This window comes from Orcinus orca, chromosome 3, assembly GCF_937001465.1.
Source record: "Orcinus orca chromosome 3, mOrcOrc1.1, whole genome shotgun sequence".
Lineage (NCBI taxonomy): Eukaryota > Metazoa > Chordata > Mammalia > Artiodactyla > Delphinidae > Orcinus > Orcinus orca.
The window spans coordinates 69,016,738-69,044,727 of record NC_064561.1 but is presented as its reverse complement, the minus strand read 5'-3'; the positions used below and the strand labels follow the sequence as shown (position 1 = coordinate 69,044,727).

Genomic DNA, 27,990 nt, shown 5'->3' with positions numbered 1-27,990 from the left:
CTATCTATTATGCTAAACACCAATAATTCCATTGATGTATGAGGGAACACTGGAACAGAGGTCAACAGCCTGTCTAGTCCTAAGTGGCTCCAAGGAGTCAGGCAATATGCAGTACCTACGGGTGCCATGGGCAAAGGTGAAAGAACAAAGGAAAAATATAAAGCCATTCTTTTTATATAAAACCATTTAATTTATTTCTGTTAAAATACACTCAATCCAGATGTAATGGATCAGGTGACCAGATTTTTCAGGATTCTTACTCCACCAGGAGCTGACTCCATCTGTGTCAAACCTGGCTCTGGTCACAGAACATTCACATCTTTAATTCCAAATACTGAATGTGATGCAAAAGATGTAATCAATATGTAACACACAGGTATATAGTTACTTGGTGGTCACTGCACGAGGTTATCAACAATGCAGGCTCAAAAAATAAGATGTATAATAAGTTGGTCCTTTCCAAAAATAAATATATTAGGACACTAAGCTTATACCTTAAAGGAATCCAAAATAAATACTAATTAAGCGCTAGCTCCTGTGAGGAACAGTGCATGCAGACAATGAACCCGCGTGTGTGGCTATTCGTAACAGAAAGCTCTGGAATCCCAACAGTGCCTCCTCACAAAGCCAGTCCTGAGTGTGAGGATGTAAATGAGAGTAACACATAGCTTGGCTAGGCTGCTGGATTCCACGTTCCAGTGGGGTTTGGAGTTCGGCGTAATTTCTAATAGTTTCCAACAGAAAGAACAGCAATGGCATTTTCTTGCTGGTCACTTCTCCCAAGCTGTGAGGCCTGGAGCTGATCAAGGAAGTTCAGAAGTCTTCTAGTTTGAGCAGATGAACCCCAGGGTTGCTAATCTGGGGACACGGATTCCTTTAAACTGCAGTGCCCCTTGTGATGAGAAGGGTTTTCATCCCACCTTCCTCACTGTTGATCATTTAGTGCAGAGGGCACTTCCATTCTTACGAGAGCTTCACCTTCTGCTCGAGCCTCAAGCCCTATTTCTTAGCCCCACTCCCATCATGCATCTCCAGTCTGCATTTGTGCTCACAGAAATAGTCTAGAGTTGCATGCCAAGTTCTGAGAGCAAGAATACGCCATGCCTAGAGAGTTTATATATAATAAAAACTTTCCAAATGATGTAGGCAAGAGGAAAATGCTTATTTTACCACCATGCAGACAACCCATCTAAAATGCAACCCAGGAAATTATAGTTTAACAATATTCTGGACAGTACCAAATAGATTAAACTATCCTTCAACCCAAAGCAAATACCATTCCCTTCAGGAAAACCAGATGTGAGTGTTGCAGTCTATTAGGTAATAAATAAAACAGTACCATCAGTGCTATAAAAACAGACAACAGACCTGACATTTAATGAAGTGAGTTAGTATTGCCTCTATTTAGTATCATCACAGATAACTCATCTCTGCCATGAAATCCAGGTGTGACTACACTATTCACGGGCATCTAGAGCAGAGTCTTGTACCTTGTTAAGTCAGTTTAATTAGGGCCCATTTTCTAGCAGAGATTGGGGTTGGGGACAGGGGAGCTTTGATTTTTGTGTGTACAGGAAAACAACTTTCTATAGCTCATTTGGCCCACAGGCACATTTTACCATGTAAATCCCTTCAGTCACTCAGAGGGGATCAAGGAAGCCCCCCAAAACCCAGGAGGATAGACTTCATTGGGTGACAAAATCTGACTATCTCTGGAGCTGCTCTCCCTCCCTACAGCTGAGTAGGTGCCCCTACCAGCCACCAAAGTCCCACTCTTTACCTCTGGACTCATCTCCTGACCCTGTGGGATGCCCACACGTGGGACAATACTAGATACATCTGCCTAAATCACGGCTATGCATCTGAAAGGAGAAACTCTACTTTGGAAACAAGTTTTAACGTAGACTCTCCTTCCAACAGGAACTTTTCTTCCATCCCGAAGAAAACATGGAGTGTAGACTACATTTACCTACTGATCCTTCCAGGTTCAGATTCATGATATAATCTGGGCAGCTCAATCCTGGTAGCTCACCTCCACAGGAAGGCCCAGAACCACACAGTCCAGGCAACAACTTCCGTCCTCCTTGTCACCAGTGGGAAGAGCTGCCTGCTTTTGTTTTGTACACAGAAGTGGTGTAGAGAGGTGTCCTGAGCGGATATAGCACTGCCATAGAAAGGATACAGGATCCCAGGGTGGGGGGAGGAGCATCCTTGGGAAAGATTCTGCTTTAACCAATATGGCTAGAATTACCTGAGCAATGGGGATGATCACACACTTCCTACTTGATAGTCGGCCTACCATCTAGCTCTGTCACAACAAGTTGTGTGACCCAGTTCAACCATGCATCCTCTCTGGGCCAATGTTCTCATTCCATACCAGGCACTCAACAAATGTTGACTACATGAAAAAGCATCTCCTATCACAAACTACAGGGCACTGGGTTAAACAAAGTGACTGCTGGGGCCAACGCCAGACCCCCATAGCCTCAGACTGAGGGTCTTTCCCCTCTATCTCTAGGCTTGAGCAAACAGCCCAGCTGGCTGGCAGTGCCTCCTCTTAGGTCTGACCACTGTACCTCTGTGGGGTGTAGGGACTCAGCTCAAGTGTGATGCTGCAAGGGGAAATGTCAAAAAGAACATTCTCTGAGTTCTGTGATGGACTAGGGAACCTGCACTGAGCAGCTGAGACTTAGTCTTGCATTTTACCTTCATCCCTGGCCCCTGCTTCCATGTCCATTGAACTGTTTCACTCAATAACTTAATTTCTGGGCTCTCTACAAGAGAGAGGGTTAAGGAAGTAAAAGAAACTCAAATTAGGCAGTTTGCTAATGCTAGTAACTCTGAACAGAGATTAGACAAATAGAAAACTGTGGACTAAAACAGTTTACATTTCTCCACATTTCCCTTAGAAAATGGAAAGTTGAGTTGTTCCAACAGCTGAATCTGGTGGGGAGACGATGACTCTAATGAAGGGAGAGGTATAATTCTCAGTGCACATTGTAAACAACCAATATTAAGCTGCTTTGGCTAAGCCTAGGAATGACTGGCTATTGAGACTTCACTGAAGGGAAGAAGAAAGAAAATATGAATCTGCTCTGGGGTGCCCTGAACTACCTTTCTAGAGGCAGGGTAGGCGCAGAGCAGGAGGCTGAATCTAATGCTTTGCCATTAATTCAATTTAGATGACCTGCTCCTGGCCCCCAGAGCCAATCCCCGGGAAGGAGTCTGTGATGACAAGTCTGGCTCCATGCTGAAGCACCTCCAACTCTGCCCACCAAACAAAGTTAGCAAATTGTAAAATGTTCATCATTTCCTAATTTTGTATTATACAGTGGAATTAGGAACATAAACAGTAACACGCAGCAAAACCCCGAGCCTGCATAGGACTACCATCCTCTCAGCCACCTCTGCGTAGGCCAATCAGTTTGGAAAGTTTTTCACAGTTTTCAAGTTTCAGTGACTCTGCCTTCTGTTTCAATCGTTCATCTCTGTATAATCCTGCCAAATTGGTCAACTCTGACTCTGAAAGATAAAAGAGGTAACAATTCATGAAGAAAGTTGAGCTCCTCTGTTTCACTTCAATACTTCTGGAAGCAAAGCTCCTTTTACTTTAATGCTTTTTCTTTCAATTAAACTTAAGAAACACTCATTTACTCAAGAAACACGTATCAGGCAGCTACGCTACACCAGGTGCTGAGGATTAAGGGACACCTGTGATCCTGAAGTCCAACAGTATCTGTGCTCTATTACAAAAGCACTGGACTTAGTTCTTATCAATAGAACATTTGGCACCAGACTTAGGAAACCTGCACGCGTGCGGTAAGAGGAGACCCTGTTTCAGGGCTTTCCTACGAATGGTATTCAGATGGCAGTTGGGAGAGAATGGAGTCCAATCGCCTGTTCCTGTCATCTGAAACAAAGACAGCTGCTTCATCCTTCCCTCTGCATTGCTGGATCATAACTCATATATGCGGACCGACACAGAGCCCTCCACCGGCAGGCACGCTTCTATAGAAGGCCAGGTTGCTGGCGGCGTTCTTCATTCCCTCACCACATGTGGGGCCCCTAACTCAAAGGCCAAAGGCAGCTGGGCTCTTTTAAAAGTGAAATCATCTGGATCCGGTGACCTCTGTCTCCTCGAAGAAACGTATTTCATTTTCTCTTCATGGTGGAGAAAGTCATTCTATTTTTAACCAGAATATAATCTCTGCTGTCCTCCCAGACTCAACAGTGGTTTGGCTGCCTCTCTTTTTTATTCTTTTGTATAGTTTCAGAGACATTCGTAGGAAGGAATACCTGAAAAGCAACTCCAGAGACGTGTTGTGTATTAACATGATGGCATGCTTCGAGGGCCTGCGTGGCTTCTGAAAGCCTCAAATAGCAGGCAGCTACTCAATGTTTAAAGGACCACACTTGTGAAAATGCTATTTTAATCATTCTGAAATATGTCTATCCATTCTTAGTCATCTTGCTGACAGATTTTGTTTTTCTTGGTGGAACAAGAGGCACCTGTCTGATTAATCAGCAAACTGCCTGGAAACAGGACTTAATAGCTAGCCAGAGGGAACAATGCGCAGTGGTTTCTGAATAAGTCTCTATCAACCAAAATACAGGCATTTCTGCTCACAATGGTTCTGTTCACACCAAGTAAGGCCCAAAGTGCAGATTAAGTGCAGGACTCCAGGGTGAGGGGTGGGTATGCATGAAAACCCACCCTCTGTGATGGGGGTTCAGAGGTTGAGCCCTGGCCCAGCAGTTGCTTGGCAAACAGGGGGTCTCCTAGGCTCTAGAACAATGTGCTCTCACCCCGCGGCGTGGGGCCTGCAGTGCGCGCCAGCCAGAGCTTGCCCCCCACACAGGCATCCTCGCAGGTGACGTGGCTTCATGGCGGATCATACACTGCACCCAAATGAAAGCCCTCTGCTCCATCGTTCTGCCCAGAGCTAGGCACTGACTCCATTTGTCTGGCTTCTTTGGCATGTGGGAAACCTGTTCAAGAGGGCTCTGTGAAATCAGGCTGTCCCTTTGGTCCTCTGAGTCACAGTTACACCAGTACATAGAGCAGATCCTATGGCTTTGCTTTTCCTTGAAACGATTTCCTTAGGTTTTTTGTTACTGACCTTATCCAAATGTCTCATTGCCTGAAATCTCATTCCAGAAAACATTAAGGGCTAGTGATTCTTACTGTTTTATACACTGACAACCACTGTAATAAGCTGATGAAAGAGAACTGCACATATATGAATGCTTTTCTCAAAACATGACGTTGCTTTTTTAAAGTTCATTGAAACCAGTTTTCAATGCTCCAGAGATTGAGAGCAATGACCTTGCTCTAGAGCAATGACCTTGCACAAGGGCAGTGTTTCAAGGAACTGTGTCCCACACCCCCATGATCATGCTTGGAGAAACTTCTCTCCAAACTGCCAGTGAATCCTTTTGCACTTCAATGAACAAAAGGTCAACTCAATGAATATGTTACTTTTCACAAGTTCTGTTAATATTCAATAACTTCTAAGAAAAAACAAAATCTTTGGCAGGGGCAGGATCAAGAGAACATCTTTTCTTCTCTGCAAAATGTTTCCCGTGCCCTGAATGCCAGTGTAATAGATGGACAGAGCATTGCACCTTCAAGGTAAGCTGACTCAGGCAAATTGCCAAGAGAGGCAAGTCCCAAAGCCTCTCTCAAAAACACTCTGCATGCATGGGCTTCCCTGGTGGCGCAGTGGTTGAGAGTCTGCCTGCCGATGCAGGGGACGCGGGTTCGTGCCCCAGTCCGCGAAGATCCCACATGCCTCAGAGCAGCTGGGCCTGTGAGCCATGACCGCTGAGCCTGCGCGTCCAGAGCCTGTGCTCCGCAACGGGAGAGGCCACAACAGTGAGAGGCCCGCATACAGCAAAAAAACAAAAAACAAAAAACTCTGCATGACAGCCCAGATCAGAGTCCTGACAGCTGGAAGACCCTGACAGATCCTAACGACCATCATGATCCAGCCTCATAAGACAGTGCTGCATCCAGTCAAGCAAGGCCAAGCAAGGTCTGGATTCGGTCAGGATCCAAACACTTACTATATGCCAGACACCATGCTAAGCGTTATACTCATACCATCTTCTATAATCCATACAACCTCCTTGGGAGGAAGAAAGCAGAGAAAAGAAATTAACAAAAGATTTTAAGACAGTGGCTAACTTTGCTAAAAACAGTTTCCATTAGGTATTTTGCCAAGAGTGAACTTTGTTCTCAAGCGGGTTTATTTTTACAACCTCCATGTGCTAAATTTAACCATGCTGGCTGCACTTGCTGCTGGATCCGGAGGGCAGATGCTGCTTGTTCTCAAATGGCACTTGGGTTGTGTGGAGGCTCCGGATGGCCACCATCCTTAAATGCCAGAAATAGATTTTTAAGGGGTGTGTGCTGATAACCCCCGGGTTGGAACTTGTGGATACATGCATCATGCTCACCCACTGGATCTGTTTATACCTGGAGAGTGCCAAAGCCCTGAAAGTAGGCCTCATGAGGATGGCGACAAAAGCCTAGAAGCCACCTTAGGTGTAATCCTTACCATGAGCCCTCTGCATAATTTCAAAACCCTCTCAGAGTCTAAAATAATGGAGACTCTTAGGACATACACTGTGGCCTTCACCTGATTTGGATCCACGTTTATAATGCCTTTAAGTATAAGGCCTCTATCTTGCTCCAAAATTCTTTCCTGATTTTTGAAACTTGCAAAACCTAGTTTAACAGTGGGTAGGGGTACTTCCTGACCCCTCAGTTTTTTCAATAAAAAAGCAACTTCCTCCTCCTGCTGAATTCCCCCTTACATCCAAGTCATTGCCTACCAAGCTCCTAATGCACCTGAGAGGTCAGGTGGGCTCTGCCCTACAGGAGTAGACGGCAGAGATAAGGTCCCTCAGGGGCAGGGTTAGGACACTAGCCCTGCTCAGTGATTCCTAGTCCTCAGCAGTTTCACTGTCTTCCAGTCCTGAGAATCCTCTCTTCAAAAGACATTTGTGGAGCATCTGTTCTGAAGCAAAGACTGTGCCAAGGGCCTGGGACACAAAATTAGTAAGACATGGTTTTTGCCCTCAGAGAGCCCAGAGTCCAGCAGGGAGACTGTCATGTACCTACAGAACATGTTAACATGGTGAGGGTGGCACTGTCTTAGCAGGATGAGCAAAGTGCTTTAAAAACACAGAGGAAGGAGAGACTAACTTGGGGTGGAGTTGCGACGCATGATGGGTCAGCGAGGGCTTAGCAGCACTGTGACTGAGGATCTAAATTTATCAGGCACTGTTAGATGTTTAACAATACCCAGTGACAGACAAGGTTTTAAAAAATGAGTTAGTTTGCTTTTTAAAAATTAACCAAAGCCAAGTTTTATAAGATACAATTACTAATGGATGTGTGTGTGTGTGAGTGTGTGTGTGTGTGTGTGTGTGTGTGTGTGTGTGTGTGTGTGTGTGTGTGTGCGCGCGCGCGCGCGCGCGCACTCCCCATGAACACTCACTGGGTTTGGAAGCCAACACTGTCACCCCCATTGTCTCCAGGGAAACAGTGTGGAAGGCCTGCTCCTGGGAGAGTCGCTTTTATTCTGTGTGGCCACAGCTGATTGGAGGGGAAGAGAAGGGGCACCGAATTCAATAACAACAACCTATAAAACTTTGGTTAGGTTGGATCAATCAGATTTCCCTCTGGGAAATGTGAAATTAGGAAACCATGGACCAAACCAGCGAGCTACTTAAACAGGAAACTTGTGATGTAGAAAGGGGCCAATGACTTGTGGGGTTGGGGAAGTTGGGAGAGTGAATAGGAGGGTAGCAACCAAAATAAGCCATGGCAAATTAAGGCTGTGAAGGAGGAGAGCTTGAAAAAGCAAAGAAGTTGGCAGAGAGAGGAGAGAGGGCAGATAGGCAGAGAGATGTAGAGACTCAGAGACAGACAGACAGATAGGCAACTAGTACTGCCGAAGTTCCTAAGATTTCCCAGTCCTGGCCACATGTATCCTGTCAATAAACTTCCCTTTTTTGGTAATATCCTGAATGGGCCTCTGTCCTATCCCTGTTCACGTAAACATGAGTAGCTCAAACAAGGAGAGAGAAGGGATCAGGAAGCTTGGGATGCCTCAGGTTGGAAGCATGGCACCAGCTGAAGCCCCTTTTAGAGCATCTTACTTTGTTGTTTCTCCTTCCAACAACTTGTCTGGATGTAATCAATGTAATCCTTTTCTATCGTCTTCTCCAGGTCACGCAGAGATGCTCCTCTGTAGGCCTTGTCAAAGTTTTTATCCACAAAGTAAGGCACCTGTAGGTTCTGGGTTTCTCTAGAAATGGTGTAGCCCAAGGTCCTGAAACAAGGAGAGAGAGGCTCAGGTATGCTTGTGATACTTGGCAATATCACTTTTAGCACTGGCCTCACAGAGATCATTCACACAATCACCTCTTCATGGGGCAGATGCAGATATCATTTTCTAATACATCTAACATTTATTATTGCCCAAGCAAAGCAGTAAGTGTAATGTCATCATTGTTGCTATTATGTGAGCATATTAAATGGATTCAGTCTCCACATATTTATTTCCTTAAAGGATTCACCTCCCTCTCTTCTCGCTCTCTTTTTTTTTTTTTTTGCCGTACACGGGCCTCTCACTGCTGTGGCCTCCCCCATTGCGGAGCGCAGGCTCAGAGGCCATGGCTCACGGGCCCAGCCACTCCGCAGCATGTGGGAACCTCCCGGACCAGGGCACGAACCCATGTCCCCTGCATCGGCAGGCAGACTCTCAACCACTGCGCCACCAGGGAAGCCCTCTCTCTCTTTTTAAATTTAAAACATATATCATGAAGGTTTGTCTTACATAATTATGAAATGATTACCACAATAGGTTCAGCTAACATTCATCTTCTCATATAGATACAATAAAAAGAAAAGAAAGAAGACAAGAATAAAGGAAAAAAAACCTTTCTCCTTGTGATGAGAACTCTCAGGATTTACTTTCTTAACTTTCCTATCATTTCCTATCATACAGCAGCGTTACTACTGTAACACTGTGTTGTACCTGACATACCTTGTACTTACTTAACTTATAACTGTTAGTTTGTACCTTTGACCATCTTCCTTCAATTCCCCTTCCCTCTCTCCTCCACCTTCGGTAACCAGAAGTCTGATCTCTTTTTCTGAGTTTGTTTTTTTTTTTTTTTTTTTTAGATTCCACATATAAGTGAGATCATACAGTATTTGTCTTTCTCTGACTTATTTCGCTTAGCATAATGCCTTCAAGGTCCCTCAATATTGTCACAAATGGTAGGGTTTCTTCCTTTTTTATGGCTGAATAATACTCCATAGTGTGTGTGTGTGTGTGTGTGTGTGTGTGTGTTCAGGTTGTCTCCATGTCTTGGCTACTGTAAATAATGCTGCTGTGAATATGGGGGTGCAGCTATCTGGATTGACCTCTCTTAGACTGCTTTCTGTGTTAAAAGTAGAATGCTGAATGCTTAAAAACCAATTTGTATATTGTATAGGACCTAGCATGGCACCTGGCGCAGAGTGGCTATTGGTAAATGTTGGATGAATGAAATGATTGTTACTATAAACTATTTAAAAATAACCAGACAGCTTATACCAACTTAGTTCTAATTTTTAGGACATGATAAAAAGTACTTTACACATAGCCATTAGGTGAGAACTGCAAAAACTAAGACAAAATATTTCAATGATACCTCCAGGCTAACTCTCAGTGGGTCTAAGATATCCAAAGGTGTCTGGTGCTCAGAAACTTTAACAGGTCTGGGTTAATTGAAGTCTAACCATAAGAAAGTACAGAAGGGAGTTCAAATTCAAGTTAAAACAATGTGATGGCAATGTGCAAAATCCAAGCTGATTTTGTCCAAATTGGACAAAATCCATCTTAAAGGAGTTATATTTGACCTTTTCCTAGCCTTTTCCTTTGATCTCTCAACTTATGGATCTTGCTGGATGTCTAAGAGCCATGACTGCTCTTGCCTCTCTCTGGGAAGCTGTTATCAGGGTAGCTTCCTGTCTGTCCCACTGGCCTGACAAGAAAGGAGGTAGCAGTAGCATATGGAGAAATATGGGAAGTCAGGAAATAAGAGGGAATCAGGCCATTGTGTCCTGACAGCAATAACCTCTCTCTGAGTCTCAGCTTTCCTTTCTATAAAATGAAGATATTGATATAGAATGATAGTCTTTAGTCTACAGTGATCACCAACAAGAGCTCTTCCTGTTAGGTACGGTTCCATGGAGTCCACATTTTGAAAGGTTTTTGTCTGCTAAACTATAATAGTAATGACTCATTTCCCATTATTAATTAAAAAAAATAATCCAGTGATTCTCAGACTTTAGTATGGACCAGAATTATCTGGAGGGCTTGTTAAAACTCATATTGCTGGTTCTCACCCCTAGAGTTTCTGATTCAGTAGATATGGAGTAAGGCCTAAGAGTCTGCATTTCTAACAGGTTGGCAAGTTAATGCTGATGATGCTGGTCTAGGGATCAAATTAAGAACTGATTTAACTGAAATAATTAATTGAAGAAATTAAAAAATTCCTATCAGAGCTCAAATTTTCCATGCAATACAAACTTTATAATGATTTCTATATTTTTAGCAAAAGCAAAGAAATGAGATACTATGGTTTGACTGTATAGCCTTATGAATAAATGTACTATTTTTGCAATTTCTTAAATTGGAAATAATCACTAGATCTTAGTTACTATGTTCTCAGACTCACAGGGGTCCAGCGATACTATCACAAGCTCAGTAAGGTCCTTTTTAACTCTAAAGTGGAATGTTAAGGATTTAATCTGAACCTGGAGTTCGTCTATTAATCCTTCGGAAACCAGCCATTGCTATTGGGCAGCTGACCAGATGATGTCGCTGTAGAACAAAACAATCCAGGTCCTGAGTGCCTCGGAAACTGCCTAAAGAACAATATTTTTGAGTCTCTGCATTATTACTATCCAGCTGTTCCTTTAAACACAAAATCAGTGTTTTCTACAACAAAAGGTGAAATGGAATGTTAGTAATGTACCAGCTTGTTGTTAAGAAATATTTATAAAGATTTGACTTACGATTTATAGAATAGACTATATGGGGGATTAGCAGCTAGCAGCTGAGTAATCACAGATATAATCACAATCACCAGAACTGGAAGTAACTGAATAAATGCAGAATATGTAGTCTGAAAAAGAAAAAGCATTTGGTGTAAGTGCTCTTCATCAATATAAAGCTTATTGAAAAGAGAACAGTTTTCCCAAAGAAAATATGAATTACTGATGTACTGCACATAGCCCAAGGCTTTTCTGGGAAGGTTGTACTTTCTGCTGAGAGGTACCAAACAGCCCCATTCTGTCTGCTGAAAAGGCTGAACAAGGCCCACCTACAATCTGGATTGACACTCAGTAATCCTTCTGCAGCCCCCTTTTCTAAGACCAATGAAGCAGACACCTGTGCGGGAGCTTGCCCAGACTGTGACTCTCATGAGGTCATGTTATTATGCAACTCTGTTGCCTTGGCCTCAGCTGAACGGACTGTGGGACATCTTGGGGACATCAAACCGTAGCAGGGATGATCACATTCTCCCTCCTAAGCGTCTGGGATTGAGATTCATCACCATTCACTGCTAGGCAGTCACTTGAAGAAAGGACACATACTCTCAGGCACTGTAGACTGGACATTTGCAAGGGGAAGCAGAAAAGCCAGGCTGCTTAGAGAGAACAAAACAGATGCAGGCAGGCAGGAAAACAGGAGACAGTCTGGCCCCAAGAGTCATGGAGAGCACAGCTGCATGGGGGCCTGACAGCACCCCAGTTCCTGGTTCCCATCTGACATAAGGCCCAGCAAGCTTCCTGCCCTTAAGCTTCATGAGACTCCCTTGATCTCTTACCTTAAACCCCCTTTAGTATTGAATATTTTGAAGGGGGTTCCTATTCTCTGCAGTCAAGAAAACGTTTTTCAAGACAGCCCCATAGGTGAACAGATTTCCAGGGACAGTCACCAAAGAATGGATGGGGGAGGAGGTACCATTCTGGCTTATTTGGGCCAATTATCCAGCTCTTCTTGCCAGGCTTCTGCTTTCCTAAAGCACATTTTAGCAACATATCTCAAGTTGAACTTCAAAAACCTGATCATACTACATAAAGGTCAGCTCAGTACAAGTGTTTATGGGCAGCTCTTGTCCTGTCCTCCCCAGGTACCTGAGGCTTATCTTCTTCCTCTTCCTTCCGTGTCTGCATCCTCTCGTGTCGGTGCCGCCGGTGGTAATAGTGGGAGTCATCTGTCACGTTTGAAAACATATGAATGTTTCCTGGAAAAGAAAGAAAAATACTTAGTATGCATTATGGCAAACACCCCTTCCTTGCCTTTTCCAAGGTCCTTGCTTCCAACTAGGTTCTCTGAGGGTAGAGTATTGTCCCATTTTACTCAGTAGAAAAATACAACGGTAGGTATGTCAAGTGAACCAGCTGGAAATGGGACATGCTTAGCTCTCTCGCCCTTATTTAAATAATCCTTTGTAACCAGTGAGTGAGAGAACCCCAAGAGGCTAAGAAAGAAAGCACTTGGGCCACGAATCCTGTCTGACATGCTCACGTCTGCCTCCTTGCCCAATATCAGATTATGTCACTAGTATCTTTAATAGCACCTAACAAAATTCAATTTACTTGGGCTTCCCTGGTGGCTCAGTGGTTGAGAGTCCGCCTGCCGATGCAGGGGACACGGGTTCGTGCCCCGGTCCAGGAAGATCCCACATGCCGCGGAGCGGCTGGGCCTGTGAGCCATGGCCGCTGAGCCTGCGCGTCCGGAGCCTGTGCTCCGCAACAGGAGAGGCCACAACAGTGAGAGGCCCGCGTACCACAAAAAAAAAAAAAAAAAAATTCAATTTACTTCCCAGGCATTTAATTAACCCAACTTCCAACTCTCTGGGGGTACTTTTCTAACCTTTACCTTTATATAAATGCTATTTTGCAATAATGATAATACAGGCATTGCTTCTAATTTATAAAACACAAAAAAATATCCAATCCTCACAGCAGCCTTGTGAAGTTGGTATTATCAACCCCATTTTTAGGTAAGGGAACAAGATCAGATGGACTAAGTCAAAATCATGCATAGTTGGATGGTGGAGACATGCCTTCAACCCCAGATTATCTGATTCCAAAGTTTGCTGTTGCCAACATACCACAGTCCCTCTATTCAGATCCTCAAACAGATCCTCAAAATATATATGAATTTTTTTTTTTTGGCCACGCCGAGCAGCATGTGGGATCTTAGTTCCCCAGCCAGGGATCGAACCTGCACCCCCTGCAGTGGAAGCGTGGAGTCTTAACCACTGGACTGCCAGGAAGTCCCTATGACTTCTTAAACAATAATTTTGGGATACTAACCTGTAGGAAAATGTCCTCCAAAGAAGACGTTGAACAGCTCTTCTGGAGTGATGTCGGCTTCAAAGTCCCTGTAATAATTATAAGGTCTGGCTCGAGGGGTAGTGAAAGTCACCTGTTCATCTCCATATTCATCATAGCGGAGTCTCTTGTCAGGATTGCTCAGGACTGCAAAGGCATTTCCTATTGCTGCAACAAAAACAAAAAGCATCTGAGTACATAGTCTTTGCTGTAGCTGAGGGTGATCATAGTAGTAGCAACGAAGAGCCCGGAGTTGATTGGTGCTGGACAACTTCACAGTGACCCAAGGAGAGGTGCTTGGGCCTAGAAAGTTCACCAAAGTGCTTGCCCTTGAAATCTTCCATGGTCTAGTCTGATAAGCCTGAAACAACACTGGACTCAAGATGAACTAAGAAGTACTGTTCTCCGTCATCAAAAATGTGTTATTTCACTTGAGAGCAGTAGTTTATGGTTGGAAACAGCTCCTACATAAGTAGTGGTATTCTAACATGAAATCACATACAATCTCCTGAATAAAATAATCAGTAAAAATCCTCCTGCTTGGCTAAAAGCAAAGTCCTCACTCATTAGTCTTATTTCAGTTTACTTTTTTTTTTTTGGCTGTATTGGGTCTTCGTTGCTGTGAGCGGGGGCTATTCTTCATTGGGGTGCATGGGCTTCTCATTGCAGTGGCTTCTCTTATTGTGGAGCACAGGCTCGAGGCACGCGGACTCAGTAGTTGTGGCACATGGGCTTACTTGCTCCGCAGCATGTGGGGTCTTCCCGGACCAGGGATTGAACCTGTGTCCCCTGCATTGGCAGGTGGATTCTTAACCACTGTGCCTTCAGGGAAGTCCCTCAGCCTACTTTTAAAAATGGTCTTTAGGGCTTCCCTGGTGGCGCAGTGGTTGAGAGTCCGCCTGCCGATACAGGGAACACGGGTTCATGCCCCGGTCCGGGAAGATCCCACATGCCGCAGAGTGGCTGGGCCCGTGAGCCATGGTCGCTGGGCCTGCGCGTCCGGAGCCAGTGCTCCGCAACGGGAGAGGCCACAACAGTGAGAGGCCTGCATACCGCAAAAAAAAAAAAGCAAACAAAAACAAACAAACAAAAATGGTCTTTAGAAATTAAGAAATGTATCTCCAGGGAATTCCCTGGCTGTCCAGTGGTTAGGACTCTGTGCTTTCACTGTCGAGGGCCTGGGTTCAATCCCTGGTCAGGGAACAACAACAACAACAAAAAAGTATCTCCAACGTCTCAAAGAGGGATCAAAGACTGAATAGATTACATATGCATACCATCACTTCTCCTCCCTATGCACAAATGTGCAAGCTTTTTCCAATTTCATTTAAACATACAATCAGTACCAACAATCAAAGAAATCTTGAAAACAAATTTTAAGACATTCCTGCCCGCCTACCTTTAATTCAGTCAACACTATCAGAAACATAGTCAGAAAGAGCATTTCCTTATGATTCTTCTAGCTAGGGAATTGTATTAAATATTTATAGCAAGGGCTTCCCTGGTGGCGCAGTGGTTGAGAGTCCGCCTGCCGATGCAGGGGACACGGGTTCGTGCCCCGGTCTGGGAAGATCCCACATGCTGCGGAGCGGCTGGGCCCGTGAGCCATGGCCGCTGAGCCTGCGCGTCCCAAGCCTGTGCTCCGCAATGGGAGAGGCCACAACAGTGAGAGGTCCGCATACCGCAAAAAAAAAAAATTTATAGCAATAAAACTGCTAAGCAGAAAAAACAAACAGAAAAGCCTAAACAGAGTTGCTTAAACATTCACATCCCTTGAAATCTGGCAGATTTCTCAGAGAAATGGCATTAGTCTGTGAGGTACCTTACATGAAGGTGTGAGGAAATTGTGGGTTATCTGTTTCCTTGTAGAAACTGTGGGGAGAACTAGATTCACAATGGCACATCAACAAGGGTAGCTTGCCCGCTGAGGTAAAAGCTGACTTTAAAAAATGTCTCAGATCTATCATTTTTTTACTTTTTCTTTTGAAAAATTTCACATCTCCAGAAAAGACGAAAAAATAGTATAATAAAAACCTTTACATTTATTCATCAATTGTTAGCATTTTACCACATTGCTTTCCTCAACTCTCTACACATACACATATAATATGTATTCATTTTTTTTGCTGAACCATTTGAAAGTAGGCTGCAGATATAATGACACTTCATCCCTAAATATTTTAGCTATGTCTCCGGAGAAGAAAGATATTCTCCTACATGATCACAACATCATATCATAGCTAAGAAAATTAACATCAATTCATTATCACCCAGTGAATCCATGCAAGGTTCATGAGTTACATTTGGTTTCATGTATCTTTAGTTACTTTTAATCTAGAACAGTCTCCCCACCTTTTTTGTTTTTCATTATATTGAATTTTTTTAAGAGTAGTTCAGTGTTCTTTGTAGAATGTCCCATATTTTGATTGCTTCTTTATTAGATTCAGGTCAAACATTTTGGCAAGAATACCACACGGTATTACAACATGTAATGTTAGGTTGTTCTAGTATTGGTGATGATAAGTTGGATCACTTGGTTAAAGTGGTGACAGCTAGCTATCTCCGTTATAAAGGAAAATTTCCCCTGTGTAATCAATAAGTATTCTGTGGGTGATTATTTGACAGTATGTGAACATCCTATGCAACAACAACCTATCACCCAATAGTTTCGGCATCCATTGATAATCGTTGCCTTAATCAATGACATTCCTGAGGGTGAAGCTCCTAAGTAAGATTTTTATTTATGTGTTGGATCCAAAATATTTTTTAAGAATATATCATTGGGGCTTCCCTGGTGGCGCAGTGGTTGAGCGTCCACCGATGCAGGGGACATGGGTTCGTGCCACGGTCCGGGAAGATCCCACATGCCGCGGAGCGGCTGGGCCCGTGAGCCATGGCCACTGAGCCTGCGCGTCCGGAGCCTGTGCTCCGCAACGGGAGAGGCCACAACAGTGAGAGGCCTGTGTACCGCAAAAAAAAAAAAAGAATATATCACTAAAAGTATCACGGAAATCAATGGAAAAAAGATTCGATCTATAACCATGTTTTTGCTCTTTACAAAGCTGTATAAAGCTTTTTCATACATGTTAATAACAGGTTTCATGAACAAATATTTTGATGGTCAAAGAAGTTTGGAAATGCTGTCTAGGTCCTACTTGCAAGCGGCCACCAACCTATAAGTTCCACAAGAGGAATCATATCTGTTTTACTCACCATGGCACCTGGCACATAGATCTTCAATAAAGATTTGCTGAATCAAGGAATGAAAGGTTCCAAAAGGTGTCACAGAGAAACCAAATATTTTTTCCAAAAGAAATTAAAGTAAGTGAATGAGGACAGGAGAGAGCTATGCTAATAATCACTATCTAAGAGGTGTGGCAGGAAAAAACAAAACCCTGCTTGTGGCCTTATAAAACAATTACAGGGGAGGCTGAAAACAACTTGCTGTGACCAAACAACATAAGAAGGGCAGAATTAAGCATTAGTTTAGGATCAGACCTTTGAAAGCATCTGTTGCTCCAGGAGCACAGTTCTTGTCAGGATGAAATTTCAGGGCGAGTTTTCGGTAAGCTTTCTTAAGCTCTTCATCACTGGCATTTCGTGAAACTCCCAGAATTTCATAGTAATTTCTGCATTTCTTGATCCTAAGAATATAAATCAGAAATATTTTTTGGTATGTCTACAAAGGCCCCTTTTGTACAATTAACTGCAAAATAGTAAATCAATCCTCTCTCCAATCTGTGAGCCCCAAAACAAACCTAAAAGAAAACTGGTGAACATGTTAATGAAACATACAATTCACTAACAATGTCCTCCTCCCAGTGAGAGCTTAATTCCTTTCCATTTATGTAAAAAACATATTTTTTTTTTACATAAAGTATTTTTACATCTAATATTTTTACAAATATTTTTACATCTAATATTTTTTTACATCTAATATTTTTTTCTTTCTATATCCCTGCAAGTGGATAGAACAAGTATACTAACCCTTATAATACTAAGGCCCAAGCTAAGTCCTCAGAGTTGAACCACTGGACAGCAAAGTCAGAAGAAATACCCTAACCATCCTTTTTTTTTTTTTTTAAATCTACCTTTTTTTCTCCTTATGGCTATCTGTTTAAACTTTGTTTTAAAAAGTTAATATATTCACATGGTAGAAGAAAAATATCCAATAGTACTAAACTATATACAGTGAAAAATCTTCCTGCTTCCCCATTCCCTGTCCTCCAATCTCCTACCCTAAGAATAACCACAGTTAGAAGTTTTCTGTGGGGCATTCCCTGGTTGCCTAGTGGTTAGGGTTCTGGGCTTTCACTGCCATGGCCCAGGTTCAATCCGTAGTCAGGGAACTGAGACCCTACAAGCTGTGTGGCACAGGAAAAAAAAAAAAAGTTTTCTCTGATTCCTATGTACAGAGAGAGTACCTGTATAGAGACTTCCCCATTTTTTTTTTACATAAATGGAAGTATATTATAATCACCCTTCTATATCTCATTTTTTTTAAACTAACAATTTATCTTGGGAATTGATCCATAACTTATATAGATGAAAAGTACAGGGATAACAGTTTAGACCACCAGAGTGTTGGTTCTGAACTTTCTGATCTAAGAAGTCTTTTATAAAATGATATAATGGCATGTTATACAGCCTCTCAAAAATTCCACTGTATAATCATGAAGGAATGAGAGTGAAAAAGGCAAATAATATGTTTGTGTTATCATGAAGATAGTTTTAAACTTGCAGACCCCTCCCCAAAAGGGTCTTGGGGTTCCCAAACCACACCTTGAGAGCGGGTGGACTACAGCATGAACTCTGGAGTAAAAACGCCTTGGTTGGCATCTGATCTTGCTGTGGACTTAACTCTGTGCCTTTGTGTTATCTTCTGAAATGGGCTGATAATTACACCTATATTTCACAGCTGTTATAATTAAATGAAGTATTCATTAAAATGCTTGATAGCATCTGACATGACATAAATATTGGCTATTATTACAAATCTACCACATTCTACAGATGGTCAACAGGCACTTGAAAAGATGCTCAACATTGCTAATTATTAGAGAAATGCAAATCAAAACTACAATGAGGTATCACCTCACACTGGTCAGAATGGCCATCATCAAAAAGTCTACAAATAGTAAATGCTGGCAAGGGTGTGGAGAAAAGAAACCCTCCTACACTGTTGGTGGGAATGTACATTGGTGCAGCCACTATGGAGAACAGTATGGAGGTTCCTTAAAAAACTAAAAATAGAACTACCATATGATCCTGCAATCCCACTCCTGGGCATACATCTGGAAAAGATGAAAACTCTAATCTGAAAAGACACATGCATCCCAATGTTCATAGCAGCACTATTTACAATAGCCAAGACATGGAAGCAACCTAAGTGTTCATCGACAGATGAATGGATACAGAAGATGCAGTATATATATACAATGGAATATTACTCAGCCATTAAAAAGGAATGAAATGCCATTTGCAGCAACATGGATGGACATACAGATTATCATACTAAGTGAAGTCAGACAAAGACAAATAAGATATGATGTCACTTATATGTGGAATCTAAAAAAATAACACAGATGAACTTATTTACCAAACAGATACAGACTCACAGACATAGAAAACAAATTTATGGTTACTAAAGGGGAAAGCAGGGGTGGGGGTGGAGAGGAGGGGGATAAATTAAATCAGGAGTTTATAATTAACAGATACACACTACTTTATATAAAATAGATAAACAACAAGGTCCTACTGTATAGCACAGGGAACTATACTAGTATCTTGTAATAACCTACAGTGGAAAAGAATCTGGAAAAGAATATATATATATTCAGTTACATATAACACTGCTGCACACCAGAAACTAACACAACATTGTAAATCAACTACATACTTTAAAATAAAAACCTACCACATTCTTTTAAAAAGCTGCATATTCTTGCATTTTATGGATGTATGTACATTCCCTACTGATGGGCATTTAAAGTATCTCCATTTTTTTGCTACCACACAATTCAGTTAGGCCGGCAGAGACCCAGAGCCTTGTTGAAGAGTTCATAGTAAGTCAGTAACACAGTTGGGACTATAATGCAGGGTCTGGAATGTCGGTCAGGGCCCTTCCCCAAGAGCTGCCCATGAGGATCCTATGGATTCCCCACCCTAGTTTCTGATCCCTCCTTCCATGGTATATCCTCCCCTGCCTTTCTCTTTCCCTCTCTCCCTTATCAGATATATAATTTGAAAATATTTTTTCCTGTTTTGTGGGTTGATTTTTCACATTCTTGATGGTATCTTTTGAAGTACAAAAGTTTTTAATTTTGATGAAGTCCAATTTGCCTATTTTTTCTTTTATCCCTTGGGCTTTGGGTGTCAACAAGAAATCATTGCCTAATCCATATGTCACAAAGCTTTACATTTGTTTTCTTCTAAGACTTTTATGGTTTTAGCTCTTACATTTAGGTCTTCGAATTAATTTTTGTATTTGTGTGAGGAAGGGGTCCAAGTTCATTTTTTCGCATGTGGATATCCAGTTGTCGCAACAACATTTGTTGAAGACTAGTCTTTCCCCCATTAAATTGTCTTGGCACTCTTGTCAAAAACCAATTAACCATAAATATAAGCGTTTATCTCTGGAGTCTCAATTCTATTCCATTGATCTACATGCCTATCCTATGCTGGTGCACACTGTCTTCATTACTGAAGCTTTGTAGTAGGTTTTGAAATTGGGAAGTGTGAGTCTTCCAACTTTGTACTTCTTTTTCAAGACTGTTTTGGCTACTCTGGGTCCTTTGCATTTTCATATGAATTTTAGGATCAGGTTGTCAATTTCTGCAAAAAAGGGTAGCAGGGAATTTGATAGGTAGCAGGGAATTTTAATTTGTGTTAAATCTGTGGATCAATTTGAGGACTATTACCATATTACCAATATTAAGCCTTCCAATTCATGAATACAGGCAATCTTCCCATTTATTTAGGTCATCTTTAATTTCTTTTAATAAAGTTTGTCGTTTACAATGTAAAATCTTACATTTCTCTCATTAAATTTATTCCTAAGCATTTTATTCTTTTTGATGCTGTTATAAATGAAATTGTTTTCATTTTCAGATTGTTCATTCTTAGCATATAGAAAAATAATAATTTTTGTACATTGATCTTATACTGAACTTTACTGAAGTAATTTATTAGTCCTAATAGTTTGTGTGTGTGTGGGTATTGCTTAAAATTTTCTATACTAGATCATATAATTTGTGAATATACTTTTATTTCTTCTTTCCAATTTGAATGGCTTCTATTTCTTTTTTTTTTTTTTTTTTTTTTACTTCTTTTTGCTTAACTGCCCTGGCTTGAACTCCTAGCACAATGTTGAATAGAAGTGGCTAGAATCTTGTTCCTGTCCTGTTCTTGATCTTGGAAAGCATCAAATTACTCACCATTAAGTATGATGTTAGCTGTGGATTTTTTTTTTTAATTTAAGGAGGTTTTTTTAAAAAAAAATTCTATTTATTTGGCTGTGCCAGGTCTTAGTTGAGGCATGCAGGATCTTCATTGTGGTATGCGGGATCTTTAGTTGCAGCATGCAGGATCGAGTTCCCTGACCAGGGATCGAACTTGGCTCCCTGCATTGGGAGTGCAGAGTCTTAACCACTGGACTACCAGGGAAGTCCCAGCTGTGGATTTTTTGAAGATGACCTTTATCAGGTTGAGGAAGTTCCCCTCTATTCTTGGTGTGTTGAATACTGTTATCATGAAAGAGTGCAGGGTTTTGTCAAAAGCTTTTTCTGCACCTATTGAAACAATCATGTGACTTTTGTCTTTTATTCTATTAATATGGTGTATTACATTATTTGGTTTTCATGTGTTAAACAACCTTGGATTCCTAGGATAAATCTCACTTGGTCAAGATATATAATCCTTTTTATATGTTGAAGAAATCTGTATCCATCTTGTGATGACTTTGTCTGTTTTTGGTTACAGGGTAATAATACTGGTCTCATAGAATGACTTGGGAAGAATTCCCTTCTTTGGTATTTTCTAAAATAGTTAATGAAGGATTAGTTAATTTGTCTTCAGACATTTGGTAGAATTCACCAGTGAAGTCACCTGGGCCTGGGCTTTTCTTTTGGGAAATCGAATTTAACCATTTCATTCAAGTTATCTAATTTGTTGACATATAATTGTTCACAGTATTCTCATACATAATCATTATTTTGTAAGATTGGTAGTGATATCCCCTATTTTACTCCTGATTTTAGTTATTTGAGTCTTCTCCCTTTTTTTGCTTGGTCAGTCTAGCTAAAAGTTTGTCAATTTTGTTGATATTTTCAAAAAACCAACTTTTGGTTTTGTAGAACTCTATTGTTTTGCTATCCTCTATTTCATTTACTTCCACTCTATATTATTTCCTTCATTCTGCTTGTTTGAACTTAGTTTGTTCTTCTTTTTTTAGAAGATTAGGTTATTGATTTGAGATTTTTAAAAAAAATATAAACATTTATAGCTATAAATTTCCTTCTAAGTATTGCCTTAGCTGCATCCTATATGTTTTGGTATGTTGTATTTTCATTTTTTTAATTAATTTTTATTGGAGTGTAGTTGCTTTATAAGTGTTTTCATTTTCATTCATCTCAAAGTATTTTCTAATTTTCCTTGTGATTTCTTCTGTGACCTATTTGTTATTTAGGAATATGTTAATTTTCACATATGTGTGAATTACCCAAATTTTCTTCTGTTGTCAATTTCAAAGAACATACAGTGTTTGATTTTAATCCTTTTAAATTTATTAAGGCTTGTTTTATGGCCTAACGTATGGTCTATCCCGGATGATGTTCCATGTATACTTGAGAAGAATGTGCGTTCTACTGTTGTTGGGTAGAATGTTGTACAGGTGTCTGTTATGTCAAGCTCGTTTCCCCTGTCTCTCTTACAGTAGAAGCAGGGCAGTTACTTCAGATTATACCCTAACACTCCACTTCCACCTAGCCTTGCCTCTGAGGTCAAGAAGCTATTGTGCTTCAATAACAGTAATAAAAATAATAATAGCAGTCAATACTTACATAACACATCATCTGTGCCAGGCACTGTACATAAAATCACTCATTTAATCCCACCACAGGCTCACCTTTGTACTCCAAGCAGCTGCTCCTCAGTATAAGTGGCACTCCCCTCACCCTGTCGGGTCTGATTCCACTCATGCTCAGACTTCTTTTCCTTTTGTGCCTTCCTGCAGTTACAGCAACCACAGGGGTCATGATTTTCAGGAGGTCTGTCTTCTGGGTATTTGTTTCTTCTAACTGCATCAATGTAAGCTGCAAAGCAACGCACCTCCATGAGGCTTCAGTCTGACCTGCAAATCAACTTTGCTACTGGCCTTAGCTATCTGGGAGGCTGCCTGTAGGCAAATGAGTGTGAGGTCCAGGTTACTGACATCATGCTGACTTCTAAACACCCATACAAAGCTGAAGAAACATCTTCCTTGAGAAAACAATACAGAGGCAACCATGAAAAACTTTTAATGCCAGAAACATGAAGCATAATAATGTCCACCATACCTACAGTCATCAGTCAGCAAATAATCTTCACTCAGAGCCAGTAAAGGGGCTCAAGAGGCATCTGCCCAATACCTTGGCTTTAGGGCAGCACAGGGGAAGCCTATTTCTCTGTGGTCCATGGTCAGAAGTGAATTGATCATAACACATTATTTTTTGTCACAATGCCTCCCACCACTAAGATTTAAAGTAGAAATGAGTTCAATTTTTTAACTGACAGTTATAAAACTAATATGTACAATACATTTGGCTAGATAGATCAAGGAGATATATGCATAAGACCTAATCCTGACCACAAGGAGGATATAGTTTAAAGGAGAGGATTTAATTAATCATAATGCCTGCAGAGTACAAAGAGGGCCATAGCAATATAGTCAAAGAAGGCAGAGTACTCGTGTCCTGTATGGAGGATCTGGGTAAGATTTAAAAAACCCTTTTTCCTGCTTAACATCTCTTACTGACTACCCACTACTCGGTGTCCAAATTTCTTATCATGGGCCCAGCCTGTCTCTCCAGCCTCAAATCTCAACACAATTTCCTTTGTAGTCTATGCTCTAGCCACACCAAACTCCCTTCAGACCATCAATGCTTTCTCTTTTCTCTGTGCCTTTGCACATGCTGTTCCCTCTGCCTGCAAAACTATTCTCTAAGTAGGTCTGGCTAACTCCAACGCATCCTTCATGTCATCATACGTAACACTTTCTTCATGAGGCCTCTGACACCCAGGCCACGCTGAGTGCCTAGTCAGTATGCCCCTCAAACCTACGACCTTGCTGTGTAGCCCAGGACATTCTGGCCCTGTTTTGTAACTGACTGTTTACCTGTCAAACTTCCTTAGTAGACTTAGAGTTCTGTGGGCTCCGGGGCCCATGTCTGTCAAATCCCGCTGCAGGATCAGCATAATGCAGAGTACATAATAGGCACTGCCTCAGTACTTTTTGCCTGACTGTAGGATGGAAAAAGCTGGCCCATCCGTCCTGATGCTGGATGCAGGGACAAGACCAAACCCAGGCCGAGGGTCAGGCAGCCCAGTTTGGAGGCGAGGATAAGGACCGGGTAAGCAAGCTGCGGGAAACCGCGTCACCCCGCTGACCCCGGCGCAGGCGGGCCTGACAGCTGCAGGCCCTGGGCGGGGCACGGGCCGGGGCGGGGCTGGGGGTCGGAGGCAACAAGTCGTCACGGGTGACTCTGGGTACCCGGCCGGGTCCTCAGCTTGAGCCAGCGCTCCTAGTTTCCGGATCCCAGCCCCCTGCCCTGGGAGGTCTCCCTCCTCACCAGGAACCCTACTCAGGCCCAGCATCTTCTCATAGACCTCCATCCTTCATCTCAGGCCCAGGATCTCAGCCCCTTCAGGCGCCGTCAGGAGCCCCATCCCTGATTTCAACTGACCCTGCCCTGTCCCACGCTCCGGCCAGGACCTGATACCTTCCGTCCAGCGCTCCCCGCTGCCCAGCGTCGCTGCCATACCGCTTCCCAGTCAGCAGGTCTGCCGAGCCTCCCCCGCGCCCGAGGCTGAAAGGGAAGGGGGCGCCCAAAAGCGCGGGGCATGCTGGTCATTGTAGTCCAATCCATAGTAGCTGAGGGTCATTGGACTACAATTCCCAGCAGGGATCGCGCCAGGAGTCGCAGATGCAGTGGTGTGAAGGGGCGCGACCCTTGCTGCCAGTTGACTGCTTTATGGCTAGCGGCTCACAGTCTGCACCTGCGGCCACGGCGGGCCGCGCTTTTCCTCATTTGTAGAGTGGGGATAGTGGCTTTGGCCCCGCCTAACACTTCGGACGTTCAGGGAGACGCAATGAGATCCATCCTGGGAAAGGCATTGCAAACTATGGGCTAGAGGGTGGCATTATGACTATTTTTATCCTTAGGGATGTCCTTTTTAAATATAGCTGATGCCTGTTCTGTGCAAAGTGTATGTTCGGTCCTGGACAGGTTTTGGTGATGTCGAACCTAACCCTAGGGAGAACCAAGAAAATAAGAAAGTGAGAGATATATGTGGTTAGAGGGCGTTTCCTCTGGCATAGCTTCATTAGAGGGACCGATAGGAGTCAGGGGTAGAGAAAGAAGAAAAAGGCAGGTATTAGAGCTGGCATTAGATCCCCTATCTTTGCTGTTCCTTATCCTTCATTCATCCCATCCTACTCCAGGGCCCCTCCGAGACTTTTCTCCTCTCCTCCACCCCATTCGTTTCCTTGGCCCATTTCCTTCTTTTCTGAAGGACCAGGCCCTAGGAGATTAGTAAAAAGGAAATGAAGAAATATTCCTGCTTTTCCCCACCCAGGTTTGTATGGGACCTAGCAAAGAATAAAAGGAATTCTTCATAGGTGGATAGGTCTGGTGTCACTGACTCATCCCTGCAGGTGAATTGGGATGGCCAAAAATCAGGTCTGCAAAAGTGAGAAATGATCATGTACATCCCCAAATAAAAAATTACCTAGAATTCATTGAGATCTTACTCAGGAAGACCAAATCAGTTATGTCAATTATGATATCAACCAAGAGTTACTTAGGTAGTTGGAGTGGAGTGGGGAGATGTACAGCCCTAGACACAAACTGAAAGGGTGAATGCCTTCAGTGGCATGCAGTTCCATCCCTTCCCTGCAGTCATGGCCCTGGGATATATGAGCATCACTGTGTTCCCAGAAGGCTGGGTCCTGAAGAAGCCACTTGTGCTCTTCAGACAAGGGGTCTGATCAGGGACATCCTTTAGGTGGTTGAATATAAGAAGGAAGTGTATTTGGTTTAGGGAGGCTAGATAGACTGATCTAGAAGATGTACAGGGGAAGGTGGAATATGTCTTGAAGTCCAGGGGTATAGGGCTAAGGTCTGGAGGTACTCGAAGATGTCAGAGTACCATGAAGTCAGAGGTATCTGGTTGAGAGTGGGGGTACTAGAGCATTGTAGGGGAAATTGGATTGAGAAGGGGTGCTACAAATTATGGGGCTACTTAGGAGTAGAGTCCAGGTTCAAGAATGCTGGACAAGATTTGGGAAGCTGGGGCCTCTTGAAAATGTCTGGTACCTCAACAACCTTTCCCATCATCCTCTGAAACCTCACTTCCTCCTCTTCTAGATGGCTCATTTACTCCTAGATCAGTAAACAATGGTTTAGCTTGCAACCTTCTCAGGTGTTGCCATGCACAAATATCCTAGAGCTCATTTACACCTCAATTAACACCTCTGGATAAATTTTTCTATGACTATATCACCAGGACTAACTTAGAACTCCAAACCTCAACACTTAGAACACTTTTGTGCCAGTTTTTGCTTAAGCGTGCCAACCACGCAACAAAAATAATTCCCACTGTCAAATTCAATCTCTGTGTTTGGTAAAAGTGGAAGCTGTGGGCTCAACAGCCTCCAGATAGAGGTGCCAGGGGAAAGCAATCAGCAGGAAGAGTGAGAGCACCTGGGAAGGAAATAAAGGACAAGAACTTGGCAGTTCTCAAAGAGAGGAAGGTAGGTGCAGAAAGAAATTCAAAGAGGTAAGGACATCCACAGACCCAGGGGAAACTGCTGAGCAGAGGCACACAATGTTTTCCAGCAGATTCAAATAGAATTGAGTAGTACTAGCCTGGCTTTGGGAAACTGTGTTCTAGACCTAGGCTGGGGACCCTGCAGTGACTCTTTACCTGCTAAACCATTTTACCTAGAGACAGCCTCGAATTTCTATCAGTTTTCTCTTCTCACTTTTAGAAAAACTTGTTAAACTGTAGTGAATTTTTTCTGGTGATACTGAGGTTTGCCATGTGCCCTATATGATTGAGTTGCTGCCCCATCCAGCCCTGGAAGAAAGATACTGAGTAAATGATCCCTCTATTCATCTGGGCCTGTGCTCCTGAGCTGGCTTGTTGGTTGCACCCCCCCGCATAGGATGAGGGGAGAAGCAAGGGAAGAACACACAGCAACCAGCCCACGCCTGCCACCCGTTCCTGCTTTGGGGCCCTTTAGTTCTGTGTTAGAATAGGGAGGAAGCCGTCTTCTAAATGGCCACCATCCTGTTGTCTAGACATAAAGGAAGAGATGTGGTCTCAGGGAAGCTGCAGGGAAAGGCTATATATACTTGGATTTCCTGTCAGAGGTGGGGTCTTGTATTTACATAAGTAGTAGGATCCTCCAGCCGAACCCTGTCTAATATAATTTACTAGAGAGCGGAATTCAGCATTAAGTGAATTCATCCTCAACCCCTTCCCAGAGGGTAGTTACTTGGCAACGGGAAAATCAACATGGCTAATGTGGTATTGCAATGTCAGTTTCAGGGTAAAAGCCTTTCAATCTCATATTAATACAAGTTCACCCCATCTCTCCCATATATAAATACCTTAGGACTAACAGCTCATATTTGCAGGACACTGTCCAGAGTCAGGGGAAAGTTTGTGGCCTTATACTGAAGACATAAACTTACTTAGAATGAAGTCCATGTCCTTGACCTAATTAGTCCAGCATGATAAGCAGCTGAACTAAGTACCCACGCAGTCAGAATGACAATAACAATTCAAACAGAATCCGGAACTTCTAGACATTGTTAGGTCACCTGCAGAGTTCTGTCCCAGTGATGGATTTTTGTGCTGGAACTAGCTTGGAAGTCATATGTTTTTTGCATTGTGGCTTAAATAAAATATATCTGAATTATTTTTTAAAATGCTATAGTCTTGCTGTCATAGGTTGGGTACTCCAGGAAATAGAGTCTCTGGGATTTGCATGCTGAAGGTTTATTGGTGAGTGCTCCTGGAACTACAGTTGTGAGGGATAAGGGAAGCAGGATTAAGCAGAGGGAGAAATTGAGGCAAGGGGTCCAGGTCTTCATCCCTACCTCCCCGCCCCATCAACTGGTCATCAGTCAGCTATGAGCCCTCAGCAGCCAACACTCCCAGCAATTCAAGATCAAGGGTCTTGATCCTGAAGTGGAACCTGGGTGGTGGTACTCCATGTTGTCTGCTGCAATTGCCAGCTAGTACTTTTACTTCCCAAGTGTCTCCACGTTTACTATTCCATTTTACCTACCAAGTAGCCTGTGAGAGAGACAGGG

At 42.7% G+C, this 27,990-nt stretch overlaps 1 protein-coding gene across 2 annotated transcripts; it reads right to left on the bottom strand.

Moving 5' to 3' along the window:
• Window positions 1-166: 166 nt before the first annotated feature.
• DNAJC18 (DnaJ heat shock protein family (Hsp40) member C18) lies at window positions 167-27,306 on the bottom strand. 2 transcript variants are annotated; one of them, XM_004280300.3, is made up of 9 exons: window positions 27,283-27,306; window positions 24,388-24,474; window positions 22,536-22,722; window positions 16,910-17,055; window positions 13,394-13,579; window positions 12,206-12,315; window positions 11,081-11,190; window positions 8,170-8,342; window positions 167-3,522 (listed from the first exon to the last, which is right to left on the bottom strand). In XM_004280300.3, exons 2-9 carry the CDS (start codon window positions 24,425-24,427, stop codon window positions 3,398-3,400), a joined length of 1,077 nt encoding a protein of 358 aa, XP_004280348.1. In that variant the 5' UTR covers window positions 24,428-24,474; window positions 27,283-27,306; the 3' UTR covers window positions 167-3,397. The 2 variants fall into 2 exon arrangements, with proteins under 2 accessions (XP_004280348.1, XP_033262560.1); XM_033406669.2 differs by lacking the exon at window positions 27,283-27,306 and having other exon boundaries at window positions 24,352-24,461.
• Window positions 27,307-27,990: the final 684 nt, after the last annotated feature.

Excerpts from the sequence above, each read along its gene's own strand:
- DNAJC18 (XM_033406669.2), bottom strand. The coding sequence starts at position 24,427 with ATGGCAGCGACGCTGGGCAGCGGGGAGCGCTGGACGGAAGGTATCAGG. Across the intron at positions 22,723-24,351 it reads GGAGCGTGGGACAGGGCAGG|CTTACATTGATGCAGTTAGA; the intron begins GTCAGTTGAAAT and ends GTTGCTTTGCAG. Across the intron at positions 17,056-22,535 it reads CAGCTGCTTGGAGTACAAAG|GATCAAGAAATGCAGAAATT; the intron begins GTGAGCCTGTGG and ends TTATATTCTTAG.